At 39.9% G+C, this 19,452-nt stretch overlaps 1 protein-coding gene across 1 annotated transcript; it reads left to right on the top strand.

Annotated features, from left to right (window-relative positions):
• The first annotated feature begins 9,014 nt into the window (after window positions 1-9,014).
• Window positions 9,015-18,871, top strand: chmp2ba (charged multivesicular body protein 2Ba). Its single transcript, XM_019268083.2, has 6 exons — window positions 9,015-9,207; window positions 11,726-11,817; window positions 14,150-14,344; window positions 15,441-15,543; window positions 15,817-15,923; window positions 17,069-18,871. The coding sequence occupies exons 1-6, from the start codon at window positions 9,174-9,176 to the stop codon at window positions 17,186-17,188; spliced, it is 651 nt and encodes a 216-aa protein (XP_019123628.1). The 5' UTR covers window positions 9,015-9,173; the 3' UTR covers window positions 17,189-18,871.
• Window positions 18,872-19,452: the final 581 nt, after the last annotated feature.

The following is a 19,452-nucleotide window of genomic DNA, read 5'->3' as shown; positions in this document are numbered from 1 at the left end:
CACCCAGAAACTCATTTACACCGAGCAGCAACCTCCATGAAGCCGGGAAATGAAGCCAATGCGAAAGTGCTAAAAAAATTCCTAGAACGGTCGCTTGTGACCGGCTCCAGAAATGAGTCAATCTCCATAAGTGCCCATATTAAAATGTCCAACTTCACAGCAGAAATAAACATGTTTACAGCCTGGTTCAAAAAATGGTTTTGGTCTCTATAGCTAATTTCCCCATCCATGACAACTGTACTGAGGGTGACTTTTTTAAAAACTCACTGGTCCAATTATATTAAGGCTTAAAGTTATGCATAATTGACAGTGTGGCACTTTGATTGACAGGTAAGTGCCATTACAAATGGCTTATTGGAGCACCCATGCGTCATTCAGCCCACCTCAGGTCTGGTGATGATCCACGTCTTTGCCAATATTTAGATTAACCGGGAGGTGGAAGAAGCAGTTCAGCCAGCGCATCGGAAACCTATGGTTGATGTCACTCATGCTGTGTCTGTTCTTTATACTGTCACTGATTTACACCTGTGCTTTCTATGCTGTGACATGACAAAATCACGAGTTCAATTCATTTTTGCCAACCAAAAGCTGTGAGGGGCACAAAAAAGTTATTTATAGAGTTGCTTCCTAAAGAAGTCTGCATCACTGATATACATTTTTTTTCTCTCAGCCTTACCATCCTCATTACATTACTTTGGAGGCTGGTGAAAGGTAAGGTAAATGTTTGGGAAGATTCATTATTTATTTCCTGGACCAGCCATACAAGCTGGTTGCCAGATCTGATGGGACCTCTGAGACTATGACAAGTGACAAACAGTCTCATAGTTTTCACTCATGTTTCATTCTCTTTGATTTCACAAAGGGAGCGTGAATTATTCAGTCGCAAGCTGACAATGCAATTAGACACCATGGAAATGGGTCAGCATTTTGAAAGAAAAAAAGACTTGTGCAGGAAAATTACGATAACTTATTTCAGAAGAATTAAGCTGAGTCCATCCATCACGGTCCACGATGAGAACATTTTTCAATTAATACTGCTAATATCTCTCTCAAACAATAAGGTTGGAAAGCTGGTTGAGGGGATTTAGTGGCATTTAGCAGGGTAGTTAGTTGCTGATTGCAACCTCCTCCCTTGCCCTCACCTTCGCAAGCATGTAGGAGAAAAGTGTGAAAATGTGGGTTATTGTGGAGGTTCAACATGGTGGAAGAGAACCTGCGGTGTCTGTAGTTATAAAAGGCTCATCCTAAGGTAACAACCTTATTTTTAGGTGACTATACATTCACTAAAACATGCATATTATATTACATTTTATATATATATATATTGTCCTCCAGTATAGTGAGGTCAATTCACTGATCGATTCTACAATGGATAAGCTTTTTAAAAAGCATCATATCTATCACAACAAAGTTGAAAAACAGTAAGTGGGGCAGATTTTAACGAACAGCACCATAAATCATTCAAATCCTACTGCCACCTGCATGTCTTGACCTGACAGATCACTCACAGCATCAACAGCAGCAGCAGACAAAGAGACTGATTTTAAAATTGTGCAGAGATGGCAGAGTTAGACCGCATCTCCATCTAGTGTTCTCATAAAGGAAATCTGCTCCCCCGCTGTCTTGGCTTGCTTTGGAAGTGGGGCAGTGGAACAGTTAAGAGTGATGCCTAGAGACAGTGCAGGAAGTATCAACATGCACAGATTTATATTGCACACACATATGTGCACACACTCATGAAATCATGCATACTTAGTAGTGCATATTACAAGAGACGGATACACACAAGTTCTCTGACACAGACGTTGGACCTCAGGGGTTTTCCACCAAAACATCTGGAGCAGCCTGTGCCTCTACTCCTCTTCTCCTTAATGAGGCACAGAGATGATTATTAGTGGATGTTTTAGAGGGGGAAAATGGAGGGAGGAGAAAGGAAAAGGACAGAAATTAAAGTGGAGTTAGAGAATTGTTTGCTTTTCAAGCTGTTAGAACCCCTCAAACAATGAGGGGCACCTCCGGTGTTTAAGATCTAAAGAAATTTCACATGCCTAATAAACTTCTGCTACTTTAGATCACAGACAGGAATGTGGAGGTTTTGGGGATACAACCCAAGAAACCATAGAAAACAGGTCATAAGTGTTTTGTCCCAGATCTGAGTCTCAGAGGTGGAAGAAAAGAAATTCACAAGTAGTTCAACCCACCAGATTCGGAGGCATTGACACTGACAAAAAACTATTTTGCTAAGAAAAAATGCTTTTGTCAATGTTTTTTTTTTTTTTGGCCAAATTAAAAGATCTATCTTCTTCAACCTTACTCTGCATTCCTGATGAGGCAGGTGTGAGATAACGCTGAGTGCTGTTGATGATGATATCTCACATTAAGCAGACTGCAGCATCATGAGTTTTATGGTGCGGGTTGCTTTCGTTTTTTTTGCCCCCGGAGAGAGTCTATAGAAGAACACACCTGCCTGAGGTGACTCTCTGGACGACCTGAAGATGATTATGATGATGATGACAATGATGAGGATGAAGGTGATGAACAAATGAGCACTGCACATTGCAGGTTCTCACATTTTTACCATTGAGATCACACTGAGCTGCAAGAATTTTTACTTTTATTCTTAGTAATTCCTAAAAAACATTTACTGTATTTTAAGATTCTGATGGTGATTATTTTATATTTAACTCTCATAAACATCTGAGATATTAAGTCAATGAAAATATTTCCTTGGACAGATATTAGATCTTTAGATATAACTGAAATATTAGTCAAACTCTTTTCACACACACCCACACACACACACGCACACACACACACACACACACACACGTCTCCCCTCTGCCTTCAGCGTAGTTGCTGCTTTAATACAGCGCAAGTGCGAGTGGTGGGGGAGGAGTGCAAACATTAAAGCCTAATTAAAGAACCATTAGTGCATCTTCAAGTACATGGAGTGATGCAATGTAAGATGATTTTTATTCACTGTCATATTCAGAAGAAAAAAAAAGCAATCCACTCACTGCATTTACAACAACATTTCCCTCCAATTTAAAATTACACCATGAGTTTAGATGTAGAATTCAGTTTAAGCGCGACACAAAACAACATGGTGGGCTCATTTGCATTGTCGCGCCAGCGTGTTTTCTAATGAGCAAAAGACAGTCATTTGTAAGTTAATGGAAATGGAATTTCCATGTTAAGCCAAAGGAAAAAAAAAAAGTTACAAGGGTTTTCTTGTCCAACAAAAGCACCACGCTTTGGCTTTTTCATTATCTCAGCGATCTCACATATTCGGTTTTAATTGTCTGAGCCATTATTGCACATTTTCTAGATGGAAATGGGAGTTTTAATTGCAAAGATAGACAAAGCAAAGTACTTCCTTCGCAGTGTGCGTACTCGTGTGTCTGACACTGTCTCTTAACAAAGTGACCACTGGATATTGGGTTCCCTCATAGTCACCAATGCTGACCTTGCTTAAAAAGCAGATAATTACTTAGTCCATCCTCCAGTTCTAACTCATATTCTGCATGTGTAAAGATAAAGGAAACTGCACTGGCTTCCTGGCAGGAATTAATGAGATGATGGAGACTCAAAGACAGGGTCATGTTGATGGAGGGGATGTTGATGTGTGTGTCCCACTCGGAGGGTCAAACTCCAATCTTCCTTTTAAACAAAAGCTGGACATGGATTTAAAGGTTAAATCTGAAAATTCACAGCAAATTGGAAAAAAAAATAGTATTTATGTAGGTCATTCAGATTTATAATTTGGATATGTGTGAAATTAAGCAGGTTCCTTTCCATACCAATTTGCTCTATTACTTTTTCAGAGCAAAATGTTGATGTCTGGTTTAAACAATAACATGTGGAAGAGTGTCGATTAGATTCATATTATCTGTGACAGTAATAAAAATGCACTCCAGCGAAGGTAAGACATGGCATGAATGAGAAAATGGAGACACAGGAAGCTTCTTTTGTGGTGCTGGCACCAGGTCCAATCTGTGCCTTTTTGGGGCCCTGGTTGAAATCTTACTTTGGACCCAATTTAGCCTGAAAAAGTCATTCAAAGTGTGGATCCCCGGGAACATGTCTAGTGTGTTTTAACAAGAATAAGAAGACCTTTCTTATTTTAACATTTAATCATTTATTAAAAAATGAACAGAACCTGCTAGCTCGAGGTGATTCTTCGCTCTTCCAGCTTGATGATTCTCAGTTGACAAATTCACCTACCTGTCCATCTGTCATTACAGATGACCCTTACACAGAAATCACACAACATTCAACACACATTATTCTAGGTTTTAAGGAACAAGGCATTTAGAATCACAACCACCCACAACACCTTTTCTAAATATGCATTCTCATTATAAATGCATGTACTACATATTAGATAAATGTTTCCCAACTACCAGATTAATTATTCCCACTTTGTCTGTTTTCCCCCCTCACACAACTTCCCAAACCTCCTCTCTGTGCTGCAGTGCGAAGAACTCGTCCTCCGTTGCCCTTCCAGTTGTAATGACTCTAATTCCCTCATGCTAATGGTGTGTCTGAGGCTCGGGCCCCTGCTGGGACCACCAGCCTAATTCTTGTGGTCACAGCCTGGCTCCGGGGCGAGGAGGACCATGGGCTGGAGAGACAGAAGAGAGGGAGAGAAAAAAAGGAAGGAAGGGCAAAAGAGGGTTCTGGTTTGATGCATGTAGGATGTTCCCTCAGACAGATTGGCATCCTCAGGCAAAAAGAACCTGTGGATAAAAGAGGGTGTCATTGAACCGTGTGTGTGTGTGCGCCTCACTGAGTGTGACATCCAAAATTGGCGCCAGCAGCAGATTCAAACAATAACACTTCGCTGTTTGACCTTACTCACAAAACCATGTCTGTAAGACGCGCGTGCCTCCGTCGATGGATGTGTATCTGCACGTGTTTGTATATATAACTCAACACCTGCATCCAAATGCTAAATCTGCTTGTGTTAGCGAGGTGTGTGTGTGTGTGTGTTTCGTGGGAGGCTGGGGAGGTTGCGAGTGGCAATGATGATGAGCAAACACTACAGGGGAGAATAATCTCTCATTACCCACAATTCCCTGATGCTGCACAGCGCCGGTGAGCGCGACTAGATTCGTCCCACGGGCAAAAATGAGTGGAGTCACTCACTCGATTTATTAGACCATCCCAAACTGCCCCCCTGCCTCCCCCACTGCCATCCCCGCCGTCTTCCCTCCCTACGTCTTTTCTTGCTCTCTCAGCCTCCTGCTGTCTTCCATATGTCCTAAATCCTCTCCCACCTACATACACATCATGTTTGGAAAATGATTAAAATTACGTTTTTTTATAACTAATTGCTCTTAAAGGTTTCCCAGAGGCACCGTTTGGTGGTCATCTGTACAATGCCAACTAATAAACTGCATCATTTTAAAAGTGGATGATTAGCTTTTAAAAAAAAAGAAAAAAGAAGAAGCTGACATTTTAGAAATATTGCGGAGAGTTAAATGAGAATAACACTCTCAAGTCTCTCCTTTAAAATATAAGCCACAGCCTGTTAGCTTAGCATCAAGGCTGGAAACAGGGAGAACAGGGAGACACCTAAAACACTCAACATCTTTTTTTCTTTGTTTAATTTGCTCAAAAAATAAACTGTATAAATTACAAGTTGTGGTTTTATGGGGTTGTATGCAGTGACTGTTATTGCTGTAAGATTGCTAAGCAGCCAGACTTTGTCTGGCCAAGTTATTTTGACACATAATCCTGTGTATAACAAAAACTTGTCAGTGAATCAATTAAGCAATTAAGTAAAGGCAAACTTTTCCTTTAATTAAGCCACAATAAACAGACTTTTTTTTCTGCAACTCAACAGCTCTGCTCTATTCTTCCCTCTCTTCCTCTCTGTGAAGTTGCCCTCTATTCTCATCTTCCTTAAATCCCCTTGGTACTCCTTGTGTCCTCCCTGCCTCCCTCTCTATCTGTCTCTCTCCATCTGGGAAGCAGTGAAGTATCCATCCATCAGACTGAAGAAGTACTGTTGAAATCCCGTGCTTCCCATCACAGCCCCTTGTCTCTCTCTCTCTCTCTGTTTGCATACAAACATATTTCAGCCTACTCATATGTCAGGGGCACAGGGAAGATACTCATATCTTACATCCTATTATGATTCAGGATTTATGCTTGATAAATATGGGGAATGAGATTTACATCACGAGGAGGCCTCAGGGAGATTTGTTCCAGTTCTATTGCAAATCACAAATCTGTGTTTTTTGCGAACACATGGGGCAGATATTGGCTATCTATTAGGGTAATAATGAGACATCATCGAGTCAGGATTGTCCCCGTCTGTCCCTGTTTTGATGGATATGAAGTTGTTGAATCTAATTTATGAGACATTTCTAAAGCTCGTATACAGTAGAAAATCTTTGTGTCGGTGTAAGTTTTATTAAAGTTGCATGACTCAAAAGTGATTGAAATACAACTACCATTTTTGTGCGGTTCTTAGGAATGAAAATGCAATGCAAATTGTTATTACATGTAAAATATTAGTCAGCTCTTGTCAGTTTAATAAAAGAAAGAACTCCTTATTGCTCCACTTCATCGTTGGATGTCCTCGAATGGGTGTATCTGTGAAGAGGAGCAAAAACAGAGTTGTTAGAACTCCACAGTCATCACATGAAAGGATATATGTGCGATTTGTTCAATGATACCTTAAAGCTGAAAAGCTTGATGTGCTTTATGGCTGTGACTCCCACTGATTGTGCAGAGATCTCATTTCACACATGAATGTTTCTGTCTGCTGTGTGTGTGTGTGTGTGTGCATGTGTGTCCATACACTCTGTAGTTAGTGCCTTAACGTTACATGTCTGCTTGCCCCGGGCTAGATCACAGAGAGGAGAGGAATGGGAAGGATAGATATTTGGGGAAAGTGGTGGAGAAAAGAAAAACAGTGAAAATGAAAACATTTCTTCAGATTTTATTTTAATGCATACAAGCCTAATGTATTTTTAAAGATGGAATTGGGTTTTCTTTTTTCAATATTTAGCATATAAATTAAGCATATTAATATGGAATCTAGTCAAAATGTCTCATTCAAATATATTTAGGTTAAAGCCTTGCCGTTGTGTAATATTGATCAGTCCTACAATTTGTATTTATTCAGACTTTATTGCATCCATCACAGGTAGAAAAAGGTCTGAAGCTTCACATATTGATTTACATGCTCTTTCTATGTCGCAACAAAACCAGAGACAGATACAAGCTTGGTACCTGCAGGCCCTCTGGGTGCTTGGGGCTAGATTTATCACCACTGGGGCCCTCTGATGATGAGGCCGTTTAGTGGTAGTCCCTGTAGCCCTCCTCTGATTAGCGCCAAACATCTTCCCTAATAACCTTAACAAGAACAACGCCTCAGGACGACATGCTGATGCACACAGGCAAGTGCCCACACACACACACACACATCCTTGGAGATAGAGAAAAGAGCTAAGGGCTACCCATCCTCCTCTCCTTCTCCTCAAAGTCACCCCTCTCTCCTTTGCTCTAGCCATAACTTGGCAGCTCTCACTATTTCTGGGCTGAAATCCCCCCCTTCACCCTCTCCACCTTACATCTTCTGTGCTCCCTCCCATCACCAACACAGACACACACACACATGTGCACCAAATTGAGTTGGTTATGGTTCAGGAGTCCCACCATCGCACATAAAGTTGCTCTCAGCATCAATATGAAATAAGACAATACGAATACATGAGTGGAGTGTATGAAAACCCTCGCCTCTTGGGACAAAGAGATGAGGAAGGAAATTGAGAAGAACAAAATTTATGGTGCTGTGAGAAGCTGTGGGCGCTTTTTTATTGACAGTAACTCGCTCTGTGGTTTATTGTCCTACAACAGTTTACATGTTTGTGTGCCATGATAACATACACTAGATACATATAGATACATCTGTAGCCCAGATGTTGAACTGCTAGCCGTTGGACTCTGTCCATACTATCTGCTGAGAGAGATCCCACATGTCATCATCGTGTCCTGTACATCCCTTCCTCTGCAAACCCTATATCTGCCTGCAGCACCATTGGACCTTTAATATATATTTATATAAGGAAGAACCAGTTAAAACATCAACTGGATTAAATAGGCAGTAAAAGTATCTGTAAAAAATACTTTGATTTTGACTTCATTTGTTTGCAAAGCCCTGTGATTTGGCAATAGTAAGAAGTGTCTTTGTTGCAAGTGCTATTTTATTTCATTTATAACTTGCAGTTATTATTTATATCATGGTCACTTACTTTTGTAATATTATCTTTATTATGATCACTACTCTTGCAATAATATTAATATTCATATCATGGTCACTTTTTAGCAATCTTACAGCAATAACGGTCACTGCATATAACTACATAAAACCACAATTTGTAATTTATACAGTTTATTTTTTTTAGCAAATTTTGAGTGTTGAGTGTTTTAGGTGTCTCCCTGTTCTCCCTGTTTCCAGCCACTTTTATCCTCAGTACTTGTCTGTTTTGAAGGTTGATTGTTTTTCGTGTTTATTGTGTAGGTTATAGATATTTCTGTCTGTTTATTGTGTTTTTTCTTCGTTTTTTTTGTTTTTTTTTGCCTTTTCTACTTTTTTCTAATTCTGTAGTGTATGCTACACTTTCCTCTGCTGCTGTAACAAGCAAATTTCCCCGTGGTGGGATGAATAAAGCATATCTAATCTAATCTAAAGTGAACATTATATTATCAATTCCTCTGACTTGTTGCATTCACTTACTGTGGGGAATATGGCAAACTGGGAAATGTTCAATGCACATTAAATAAACCAAGACTTGAATTTTAACAGGTTCACTTAGATTTTTTTTTATTTTTATCGGCCACTTTTAAATGTGCCACTACTCCTTTCTAGTCCAGACATTTGTACAGCAAAAAAAAAAAACGACAGGTGACACTATCGAGTTGACAGTTTTCGTTTTTTTTTTGTTTTTTTTTACGAGGCTACCTTGAAGGCAGCATGAGAGTCCCGCCGTGACGTCACGCGGAGCCGTTGAGTCAGTCAGCTGAGGGAGGAACTCCGACAACAGAAAGTCAACCAGGAAGACGAGGCGACAAACAACCGGGAATAACACGGTGTTAGCGCTTCACCACTCGTATTTGGTATATTTATATATATATTTAGGTTTATACAAAGCAGCGACATGGCTTCCCTTTTCAAGAAGAAGACTGTCGACGGTAAGTTTGCTCTGCGTGGCTAGCTCACTTGTTTGTAGCTGCTGCTGTTTTAAATGAGCTGTCCCGGTTTAACGCTTTAACTTGTTGGACCTGTTCTGGGTCGGGTTGAGTCACCAGTCACGATGCTGACCGAAAGTCTAAAAACAAACTTAATATATGAACGTGAACATGTCTGCGTTTGTAACATTTCTGTCCAGATTACAGTCATGTGGGTCGTTTAGGTTCCTGAGAGTAGTTAGCTGTCTGTTAAACTGAGCTTGTTTACAATAACTCAGACGAGGAACCGGAAACATAATCACAAATTATTACACAATGTACGTCAAATATAATCACGTCAAACACACATAATGATCGTTTTTTAACCATTATATTCTTATGTTTGTTTTTAATCCGATAAATCCATCACCTCCTCTCTCTCTATCATGGAAATACATGAGTTAATTTAGATTAGATTAGAAATATACATAGAAATGTACTTGTTACAGCAACAGAGGGAAGTGTAGCATACACTACAGAAAAAAACAAAACAAAACACAATAAACAGACAGAAATCTATATGTGCTGTGACAAAATAACAACAAAATAATCCAAAACAGTGTGATAAAATGCTGTAATGTGAAAGACAAAGCTGTCTGATGCTGCCTCTATAGTTGAATATGGTAATTTTTTAAGTCAGTAATATAGAGTGATGTCAAAAAAACATGGAAAGCCAGTCAATCTTAAATGTTTAAGTGTTTTTTTTTCTCCAGGCTAGGTAATCAGCCTCACAAGGTCAAAATGGGGAAACACCAGCCTCTCTTTTATCAAATCTGATGAATCAATTAGTCCATTTCAAATACTGATTTATATTGAGTCATAGTGCTGGGTTTCCAGAGAGAGAGAGGCCAGATTAAACTTCACCTCCCTTTTTGTAACCTGTCTGTCTGTGTGGACAGTTCCCTAAAAATGTTATTTGCAGGTTTAAAAAAAACAAGAAAAAAAAAAAAGGTTTTGGTTACGGTAAATGTCTTCGCAGCACCGCCTCTCTACTCCTCCCATCATTGTCATTCCAGTTTCAGCCATACCGATCATATGCATGCCGTACTCACTGTGCTTGCATTACCGTCACTCTATGCCATGCCACTGTCAGGATTTCTCAGCTGTCACATTTCGCAGTCTCCATCTCTTCGTTTCTCTTCCTCTCCGGCTGCTGTTTTTTCTGTCGTTGCCCAGGTTAGGGGTGGTTCAAGTGGTTTCTGGTTATTTGGCGCATTGAGATTAGGTTGGGGGGGGTCGGTTAGATCAAGCATATTTGTAGGACGATATCCCTCCCACTTTGAGACGTTGGAGACACGTCACCTTGTACGTATACTTGCGTCGTACCCACAAGTGGTTCAAACGCGATGACGTGTCTTGACCAAGTTCACGATTACTGGATATTTCAGAAAGAATAAGCACTTTTTTTTGGCATGGTTTCCTTTTTCCAAAATGTGCTATTTTCTATTATATCATAGCAATATAGCAAATGTTTTTTGTACTCTTTTATTGCCACATGTCCATCCTGGAAGAGAGCCCCCTCCTCTGTTGTCTTGCAGAGGTTTCTTCCTTTATTTCCCCTGTTTAAGGTTTTTTTGGGGGGGAGTTTATCTGCACATTTATTTTGGACTTATTTTGACATGACTAATGTATTTATCTTGAATCTTAACTTTTAACACTGAAGAATTATCATAGATTTAAAACGTGCTGCATATTGTCACAAGAAAATAGACTAAATCTGAGTTTAGGTCAAAAAGCAGCTGAAGTCAATACCAAGTCATTAATGGTTTGGGTTGTCCCTCACTCAGAAGTCATGGATGAATATGTGACCTCATTGTCATACGTCATATCACATGATAACACTTTTTATGAGTTTGTGTAGGTGGTTCAGATCTGACTCAGTATTGGTGTGAGCTCTCGGAGCACCTCCACAGTTGGCAGTGTCCGTATGCTTTCTCAGTGTGCTGCATATTACTTGGTGTTGGTATGTGGCGTGCATGTGGGCGCACACACTGACACATGCTCACCATTAAGCCACTGAATAGATGTTTTAGATTTCTTCCAATGCCAGCTGACACGGACCCTGCCCTTTTCTAATTCGCACGGCACAATCGAGACAGTTTTGTCCAAACGTAATAAACATAATCTGCTTTACACATTTTGTCTGTTTTTCTCAACACTTCACCTGTGGTGTACTGGGAATAAATAAAAAAAATAATAATAAACTGTATATAATCAAACCAAACAGAAGATAAGAGATAGCACACCTCATTCTTGCTGTTGGTCTTTTATATGTGCTTTCTGTTCAGCTGCCAGCCTGATCACGTAGACTATGCAAAACATGTGTGATGTCAGATTTGTCTCACCAACACAACTGTTTTTTTTTTTTTTTCACCACCCAAGCTAAGCCCAAGTGTTTTAATGTGTGTTAAATGTTCATTTATTGTAGTTTTGACAAAGTATGAACAGTTCCTTCTGCCTTTCCGTCTCTCTCTCTCTAAAGACATAATCAAGGAACAGTCTAAGGAGTTGCGAGGCACTCAGAGACAGATCACCAGAGACAGAGCAGCGCTGGAGAAACAAGAGAAACAAATGGTGGGTCCACACACACACACACCCACACACATACACATATACAAAGAGTCCAGGGAACAAAAGTATCTCTACAAAACGCATTTCCAATACATTTCTACATATTGCATCAATGCCTTATTAAGACCAAGACCCCCCAGCTCTCCCAACACGCGCACATAGCTAGAGATGATTATCACATCCACTTCCTACTGGCTGGCATTGAGCCTGATTGGCTAATAGGTGTAAATGAAGAGAGCAGAATGATCTGGTGTGGTGGCTTTGCTTCAGGCAAGTGAGCCTACACACACACACACACACACACACACACACACACACACACACACACACACACACACACACACACACACACACACTATAAGTTTCTATGCACACACACACAAAAAATTTCCCCTCTCTGAAAGATGAAAGAAGAGCGTGTCCTCTCCCCTCTGTTGTATTAAGTAAATATCATACAGGATATAATTATCTCCCCGGGGAACCAGATTTTTATTCCTCATTAATGCTTTTTGCTAATTAGTCAAATTTTTTTTAAAAAAAAGCTTTGTTGCATATTCTGAATAAAAGATATTTTGCTATAAAATGGAAATGACCTAAATTTGCAGTTTAGCACAATCATGTCGCCCCCCACCATGCACACTAGTCACAAAGTCCTTGACGAGTTTGCAAAAAAATAACTCTTCATGTGAATGTAATGTCTTTTTAAAGTGTCAAAACACATTACAGACAGTTAAGAAGTAAGCCTAATCTTTATATCTGGTTTTCTAAATCACATTTTTTGGTCATTCACAAGCAGAAAATATATTAAACTGTCACACATACACTAAAAACTCACAGCTGATTCTGTTGCAACACGTTGTTGTTCAGAAACATCTTGGGCCTTGTTTAAACATAAAGAATGCCGTGCAATGCAGTTTATACCAGGCCAAACTTTACAGCATCACATTTGTGCGCTGTGTTTGCTTCATGTTTAAGAGAGCACTAACCATCCATCACACCCTCTTCACCCCTTCCTCCGTCACTGACAGGGCAGTAAATAAGACATTATAAGCTTCACACCAGCAGCAGTCACAGTGCAGTTGAAATTATTAGTAGCTCCCGTCACACAGCTCTATATTATTTTCTTTCCACGACATTAATTTGAATTTTTTTATGCACACAGCAAGCAAATACAAACTGAACCGAACATACCTGTTTTGTGTGTGTGTGTGTGTGTGTGTGTCTGTCTGTCTGTCTGTCTGTCTGTGTGTGTGTGTGTGTGTGTGTGTTAGAGAGACACTGAGCTGAGTGGGGATTGTTCTGTTGCTTCATCAGACATTAATAATTGATTGTTGCTTCCTGAAGATGCTTTTAGCTCAGCCATAAGATATAAACAACACATGCTGAGGCTGTTGTACGGAGCAGTGCTGAGAGCTCACTGTAACCTGCAGCTTCACTATCGTCTCTTGGGATGCACACACACGGTGTTCCTGTGGGCATCAGTGTGTTTTCTTATGTTTACCAAAGATTAAAGCTTGTATTTGCTTGCCAGCGTGTGAAGCCTCGTCCAGATGACTTTATTTACTGTGTCTATATTTGCAAACTCATTGGTCTCTCTAGAGATTTGTAGATACACTTCTGTTTGTTTCAATACATATGGTGCGTATGCATTCATGCAAACCTGGTTGTGTGTGTGTGTGTTTCTGTGTATTGTACAATAAGAGGAAATCATGGTAGCAAATGGCAGGTCATAAGATCAGTCATGTCACAGTTATTTGCATCATAATGATTACACAATATGCCGATAGAGCCTTCTAAAATGTTCCTTAAAACACGGCATCAGTGTGGATTGCCATAGCACATGGCACGTACAGTGATCTCCTTGTAGTTGCCAAGGCGGCTGATTATTCCATCCTGATTTATCCGAGAACTTAATGTGTCTTTTGACATGGTTAAGCATGTCGTATTGCTGAAACAGATTTGAAAATTGGTGGCACCCACTTGACACTAAACTGTTCTCAAAACATTACTTTGAAAAGTAACGTAGCTGCTCCACTGCAGCTAATGTACAATCTGTGCAGCCCTAAACCGTCTATATTTCTTCATTTAAATGGAATATTATCTCTAAATGTAATGCTTATTTTGACTGTTGGGCAGATGAATTATATACGTCCGCTTTCTTTCCATTCTACAACGGGGATTTTTTGTGCATACTCGCACTAATTAGCTAAATTTGCATTTCACACACCGACAATTACGTTAAATATTGTGTTAAATATGCTAAACTTAAGTCACAGCAGGAGAGTCCTGTTGTCGTCAAGTCCTTATAGCCCATATTCTCCTCCTCACTCTCCAGGAAGCAGAAATCAAGAAGATGGCCAAGAGCGGCAACAAAGAGGCGTGCAAGATTCTCGCCAAACAGTTGGTCCAGCTGAGGAAACAGAAGAACCGCACGTACGCCGTCAGCTCCAAAGTCACCTCCATGTCTACGCAGACGAAGGTCATGAACTCCCAAATGAAGATGGCCGGCGCCATGTCCACCACAGCCAAGGTAAGATGCCGAACCCCGTCCTTCAATTCAGGTTTTGAAATGTTTGATTCGTGTTGAGTTGGGCTGTCCCGTTAGGACAGGAAAATACCTGCACGTGTTAAGACAAGCTGTCGTGAAAAGCAATGCTTGCACTTTGGTTTTATTTCTCATCTTTTCTGTTGGAGAAAACTGTGCGTACTTCACAGATGGATACAGTGAACTTATGAGAAAACAAAAGGATGCACTCACTAACATTATGTTAAAAGTGGACATCTAGAACTCCTCCTTCCTTTGAAAGTCCATTTAGACATTTGACTTTGCACTGTGAAAAGTTAGGTGCGTTTCTGTTTTGCATATGAGATAGTTTCCGTGTTTACTTGTATCAATGTTTTAGTGTCGTACTTAAAGTATTAATGTAGGCTCTGTTGTGTCATTGTCCTTAATGAAGTGTGAGACGTAGTAATTGGCCAAGAGCGATGTACTGTACAGAGTCAGACTTCGCAAACATAGACAGGTCAAATATAATTAGGCTTCAGATTAATGGAGTGTGATCAGGTGGGTGTGGAACGTGTTAATTGTTTTATGTCAGACGCACACAAAGTTTATTTATACATGCGCAAAAAGTGTCAGCTTCTATTCGGTTTCTTAAAAAAGAAAAGTGAAACACTTTCCTCCCACAAGAGCTATAATAGCTCAGAGCGATGGGTTGCCATGATTTATGTCAACAGTAGCAGTAAAGTGGAGACACGGGTGTATCTTATCTGTGTCAGGCCCGGCTGTTTGTGCTGAACCGTCACAGGAAGGAGATGAATAATTTGTGAGTTAGTCTGTTCTCCTATATACTAATGAATGCAGAGCAAGTCTTTTAATCCCTATTTCAACCAAACAGATATTTGCTTTGGACACATACTGATTTGTTATAAATGTAGAAATCTGGGATTTTATCACCATCCTATGACGCCCAAGAAGGCAGCGTGAGAACCACCAAACTGTCTTGTCTTATGTGCTGCCATCCCTTCACTGTCATTTTGTGTCTTTGCATAAGAGCAGCTCACGCAGTATGTTGAAAAAAACCATCAGGATTCATTCTCTGAATTTCTTTTCATAATGCGTACAGACAATGCAAGCGGTGAATAAAAAGATGGATCCACAGAAGACTCTAAAGACCATGCAGGACTTCCAGAAGGAGAACATGAAGATGGGCATGACAGAGGAAATGAGTAAGTACACGTGATGCACACTCATGCTCAAACACAGAGCTCTGGTATTTGCAGGCTTACCAAAACCAGATTATCAGGATGCGTGAATGGTGTAAGAAGCGAGGTATGTTAATGTCTGCGCTTCGACGAGGTAAATAGGGCAAATGTCGACACATAAGCATGCATTTAGTAGTTTGGTTGCAAAAGGTTTAGATGTCTTACTCTAAAGTCCAAACTGAAAATCAAATGTTTTGACTTCATTTGTATCTCCTCCCTCTCTGTGTCACTCTCCAGTCAACGACACTTTGGATGACATCTTCGATGAGTCTGGGGATGAAGAGGAATCTCAGGGCATTGTCAACCAGGTTCTGGATGAGATCGGCATTGAGATCTCTGGAAAGGTAAGAAAAATGTTTTACTTTCTACTTCTAAGTGTTATCACTATTCAGGTAAACATACGTGAAGAGAAAGGTAATATAGAAATTCAAACATAAAGTTTAACCACACATTTTACAATTGTAAATGTGTGCACATCCCCTTAGCAGCATGAACTAAATAAGTGTTCCACATGGCTTTTACTCAGCTGTTAAAATGTATTCCAGCTGCCACATGGTGGGGCTAGCCCTCAGCTCTTCTAACTCTTATGTACCGCAGTGTGTGTGTGTGTTTGTGTGTGCGTGTAACTACCAGGCTGCCCATCTGCTGTGTGTCTGGCTCCCCCTGGGGGGCTTCATGAGTTATTACCCCTCATAACACAATGAACAAACCCCACAAATTGTCCTATAAACAAGCCCACAGCTGGAGAGAACAAACGGGCAAGTATTTAAAAAAAACCTGCAAAACTGTTTCTGAACGTAGGGAGGGGGTAATTATTTCCCGCTCAATCACAATAAAAGACAATTTTGTGTCATGCAATTTCTTAGAAAACTAAACGATAAAAGTTTTCTCAATCAAGCCTCGAGCTGGAAGGAGTTAAAAGACTCATAAACTGTGGTAGTTTTGTAAGTAAAGAAGCATCTGTAGGTGTTATTATCTTTTAATCTGTGATAGAGAGTAAGAAATTTGGGACAAAGAGCTTCAGCTTTTCAGCAGATACAAAGATCAATTAATAAGAATTTGAACTGAGATATATATAATTTAATTATTCCTTTTGGTGGTGAGTGCCAGATTGTTGTAACGTGTCATACCAGTTAAACGGCTTTAAGAATATCGCAGCACAAACTGCCTATCACGTTGCTTTTAACGAACACATTAAAGAGTTTCAACTTTACTGTTTTTTTGTTGTTTTTTCTCGCAAATGAAGAACGATTGAAAAAATACAGTATGACTTGTCATATGGAGACAAAAGTTTTCCAATATAATACATAATTCTTTGTAAAATTGTGCTAAAATTTGAACTGCCCTTCTACATTTGACTTTGGAGTGGCAGTATGCAGCTGTACACAGCAGCCAATATTACAACAAGTACAATGTTTTGTGATTGTGTGTGTGTGTTTGAATCGAGTGTGTCTGCTAATGGGATATTTCTGCCCGCGTGTGTTTCCAGATGGTGAGAGCTCCAGCTGCAGGAAAGAGTCTCCCCAGCGCCGCCGCCTCCTCCAAAACGTCAGCCACCATCTCTGACGAAGAGATCGAGAGACAGCTCCGAGCACTGGGAGTGGACTAAATGCCTTCTTCGTGTTAATGTTCACATTAGAAAACCTGTGCGACATTGATATTGATTGATATGGACTGTTTTTCGACACATCGGCTTTGTTCAGATGCTACAGGTGTAACAAAGGACACACACACACACACACAAAGTAACCTGAAGGCATGCAGGCAGACGGGTTATATTTAACACAAACACATATTCACGCATTATTTAGTAAGTTGAAAGAACATCGGATCTATTTATGCGAAAATATTTATTATGATACTGAAGAGACCACAGCCTGAAGGTCGATCAATGAAAGGTGCTTGGCCTTAACAGTTCTGAACCACCTACACTGTTTACCATCCATCTTTGTCTTACTAAGGGCTACAGTAGATGTGACTTTTGAACTGGCTTTTCCATCTTTTGGTCAAACTTGATAATCTATCAGCTTTGTACGCGACTGAAGGCGGATGGCTTTTCTCTAGCAAGTAAAACATGGTAATTAAAAAAAATAATAAAAAAAAAAAAAGCTTAGGGGTTGTCCGTAACCAGATGTATTGTTTTTCTTCTCACTATTAACCTGCGATCATTGTCCCTGCTGGTTGTCTTAACACTCCTTAAACACTCCCCTGAGGTAAACTATCCTCTACTCTGTGTTCATGTTTTTCATCATCATCAAGCGATTGGGAGAAATTGAGCAACTGGTCGACTAGCTAATTAATTATCATGTTTTCTTTTAATACTTCTTAGGTATGCTACCATAGATACTGGAGATGATGTAACTCAGACATATGCATGTTAAACATATAACTAATGATGCCTCGGGGCAAGGGTAAGGCCTTCGACTTTACTTGGAAACAATGCATGCCACGGTGACGTGGTGTTTTAATTAGCACCACTGAAGTTGTGATGATATACAAATTGCGAGAAAACTTAATCAAACACAAATTAGGACTAATGCAAGACTGGCATATCAAATAGTTTTGAATCAATTGTTTGATACTACTGAGTGATTTTTTTTTATTCTTGGTTGTTTACTATCTGATTATGCATCGTATATTGGACATGGGATTTACACAGTGATTGTAGGATGGCACTGCTCCTGCAGTCCCTCTTCTCTTTCAGCTGCTGTGCAGTTACTGTCATTTATTTTAAGCTGCCTCTCACACACACACACACACACACACTACAGCAACAAAATGACGGAAGTGTTGGCTGAAATGACACTGTGATCAAAGAGATGTTTTTTTTCTCTTCAGAGCTGAAGGTGAATCTTCCATGCAGTGATTTATTCATGTCAGCCAGCTTCACGAGGGTGACGGACACATTATACTGAGTGTCGTCTCTCTCTTTCCCTCTCTGGCTTTTTGTTCCCATATTGATTTCCATTGCCAAAACAAACTGAAAATCTTTTAATTCTTGCATGTATCTAACATGATGAACACAACATGCTGTAATTCATTGATTTTCTTCTTCTTCTTTTTTTGTAAATCATTCTTTCCAACAGTCTATTGTGATTGTTATCGGAAACAATGTTTTAAAGATGAAATGCTTGAGTTGATGAAATTGTTTGAGTGCCGCCCAATAATTAGGAAATGTCCACTCTTTTTGACAAGTGTATGTATCCTCCTCCTCCTTTTTTTCTTTAGTCATTTTAAAGTGACTCTGTAAAAGGTTCATGGCTTTTATAAGGAATAAAACTTCTTCAGGTACGGTTTGGTTTGTCTCTTTTATGTTCATACTTGTGTTTTGAACTTCAGATTATAGACTTAAAGATATTAAGATGTAGCGTTTGGTTCCCATTAATTTCCGTATGATGGGTACATTCTGGGTGGCACGGTGGAGCAGTGGTTAGTACTGTCGCCTCACAGCAAGACGGTTCCTGGTTTGAACCTTGGCTAGGGTCTTTCTACGTGGAGTCTGCATGTTCTCCCACAATCCAAAGACATGCACTTAATATGTTAATTGTTGTGACTGTGAGTGTGAATGGTGTGCCCTGTGATGAGCTGGTGACTTGTCCAGTGTGTACTCGGCCTCTTGCCCAAAGTCAGCTGGGATAGGCTCCAGCCCCACAGTGACCCTGATGAAGATAAGTGGTTACAAATAATGTATGGATGCTCAAGTTCTATCAGAATGAGCATCAAATCCCAACTGTTATTTTGTTAAAGTTGCATCACTGGAGTGCAGACTTTTAGAATCAATTTGCAATCAAACTGCATTATTTGTAACTTTCTAAACTGCAAAAGAACAAGCTGATGTAAAGTGTCTGAGACTTGTAATAAATGTGAGAAAAC

The sequence above is a fragment of the Larimichthys crocea genome, chromosome XVIII, assembly GCF_000972845.2.
Source record: "Larimichthys crocea isolate SSNF chromosome XVIII, L_crocea_2.0, whole genome shotgun sequence".
Taxonomy (NCBI): domain Eukaryota; kingdom Metazoa; phylum Chordata; class Actinopteri; family Sciaenidae; genus Larimichthys; species Larimichthys crocea.
Note: the sequence above shows the minus strand (reverse complement) of the source record. Positions and strands in the feature narration are given on the sequence as shown.

Bases quoted from the DNA above. Each gene is read 5' to 3' on its own strand.
- chmp2ba (XM_019268083.2), top strand. From the start codon at position 9,174: ATGGCTTCCCTTTTCAAGAAGAAGACTGTCGACG. The intron at 11,818-14,149 runs GTGGGTCCACAC...CTCACTCTCCAG, and splicing joins AGAAACAAGAGAAACAAATG to GAAGCAGAAATCAAGAAGAT. The intron at 14,345-15,440 runs GTAAGATGCCGA...TAATGCGTACAG, and splicing joins CCATGTCCACCACAGCCAAG to ACAATGCAAGCGGTGAATAA.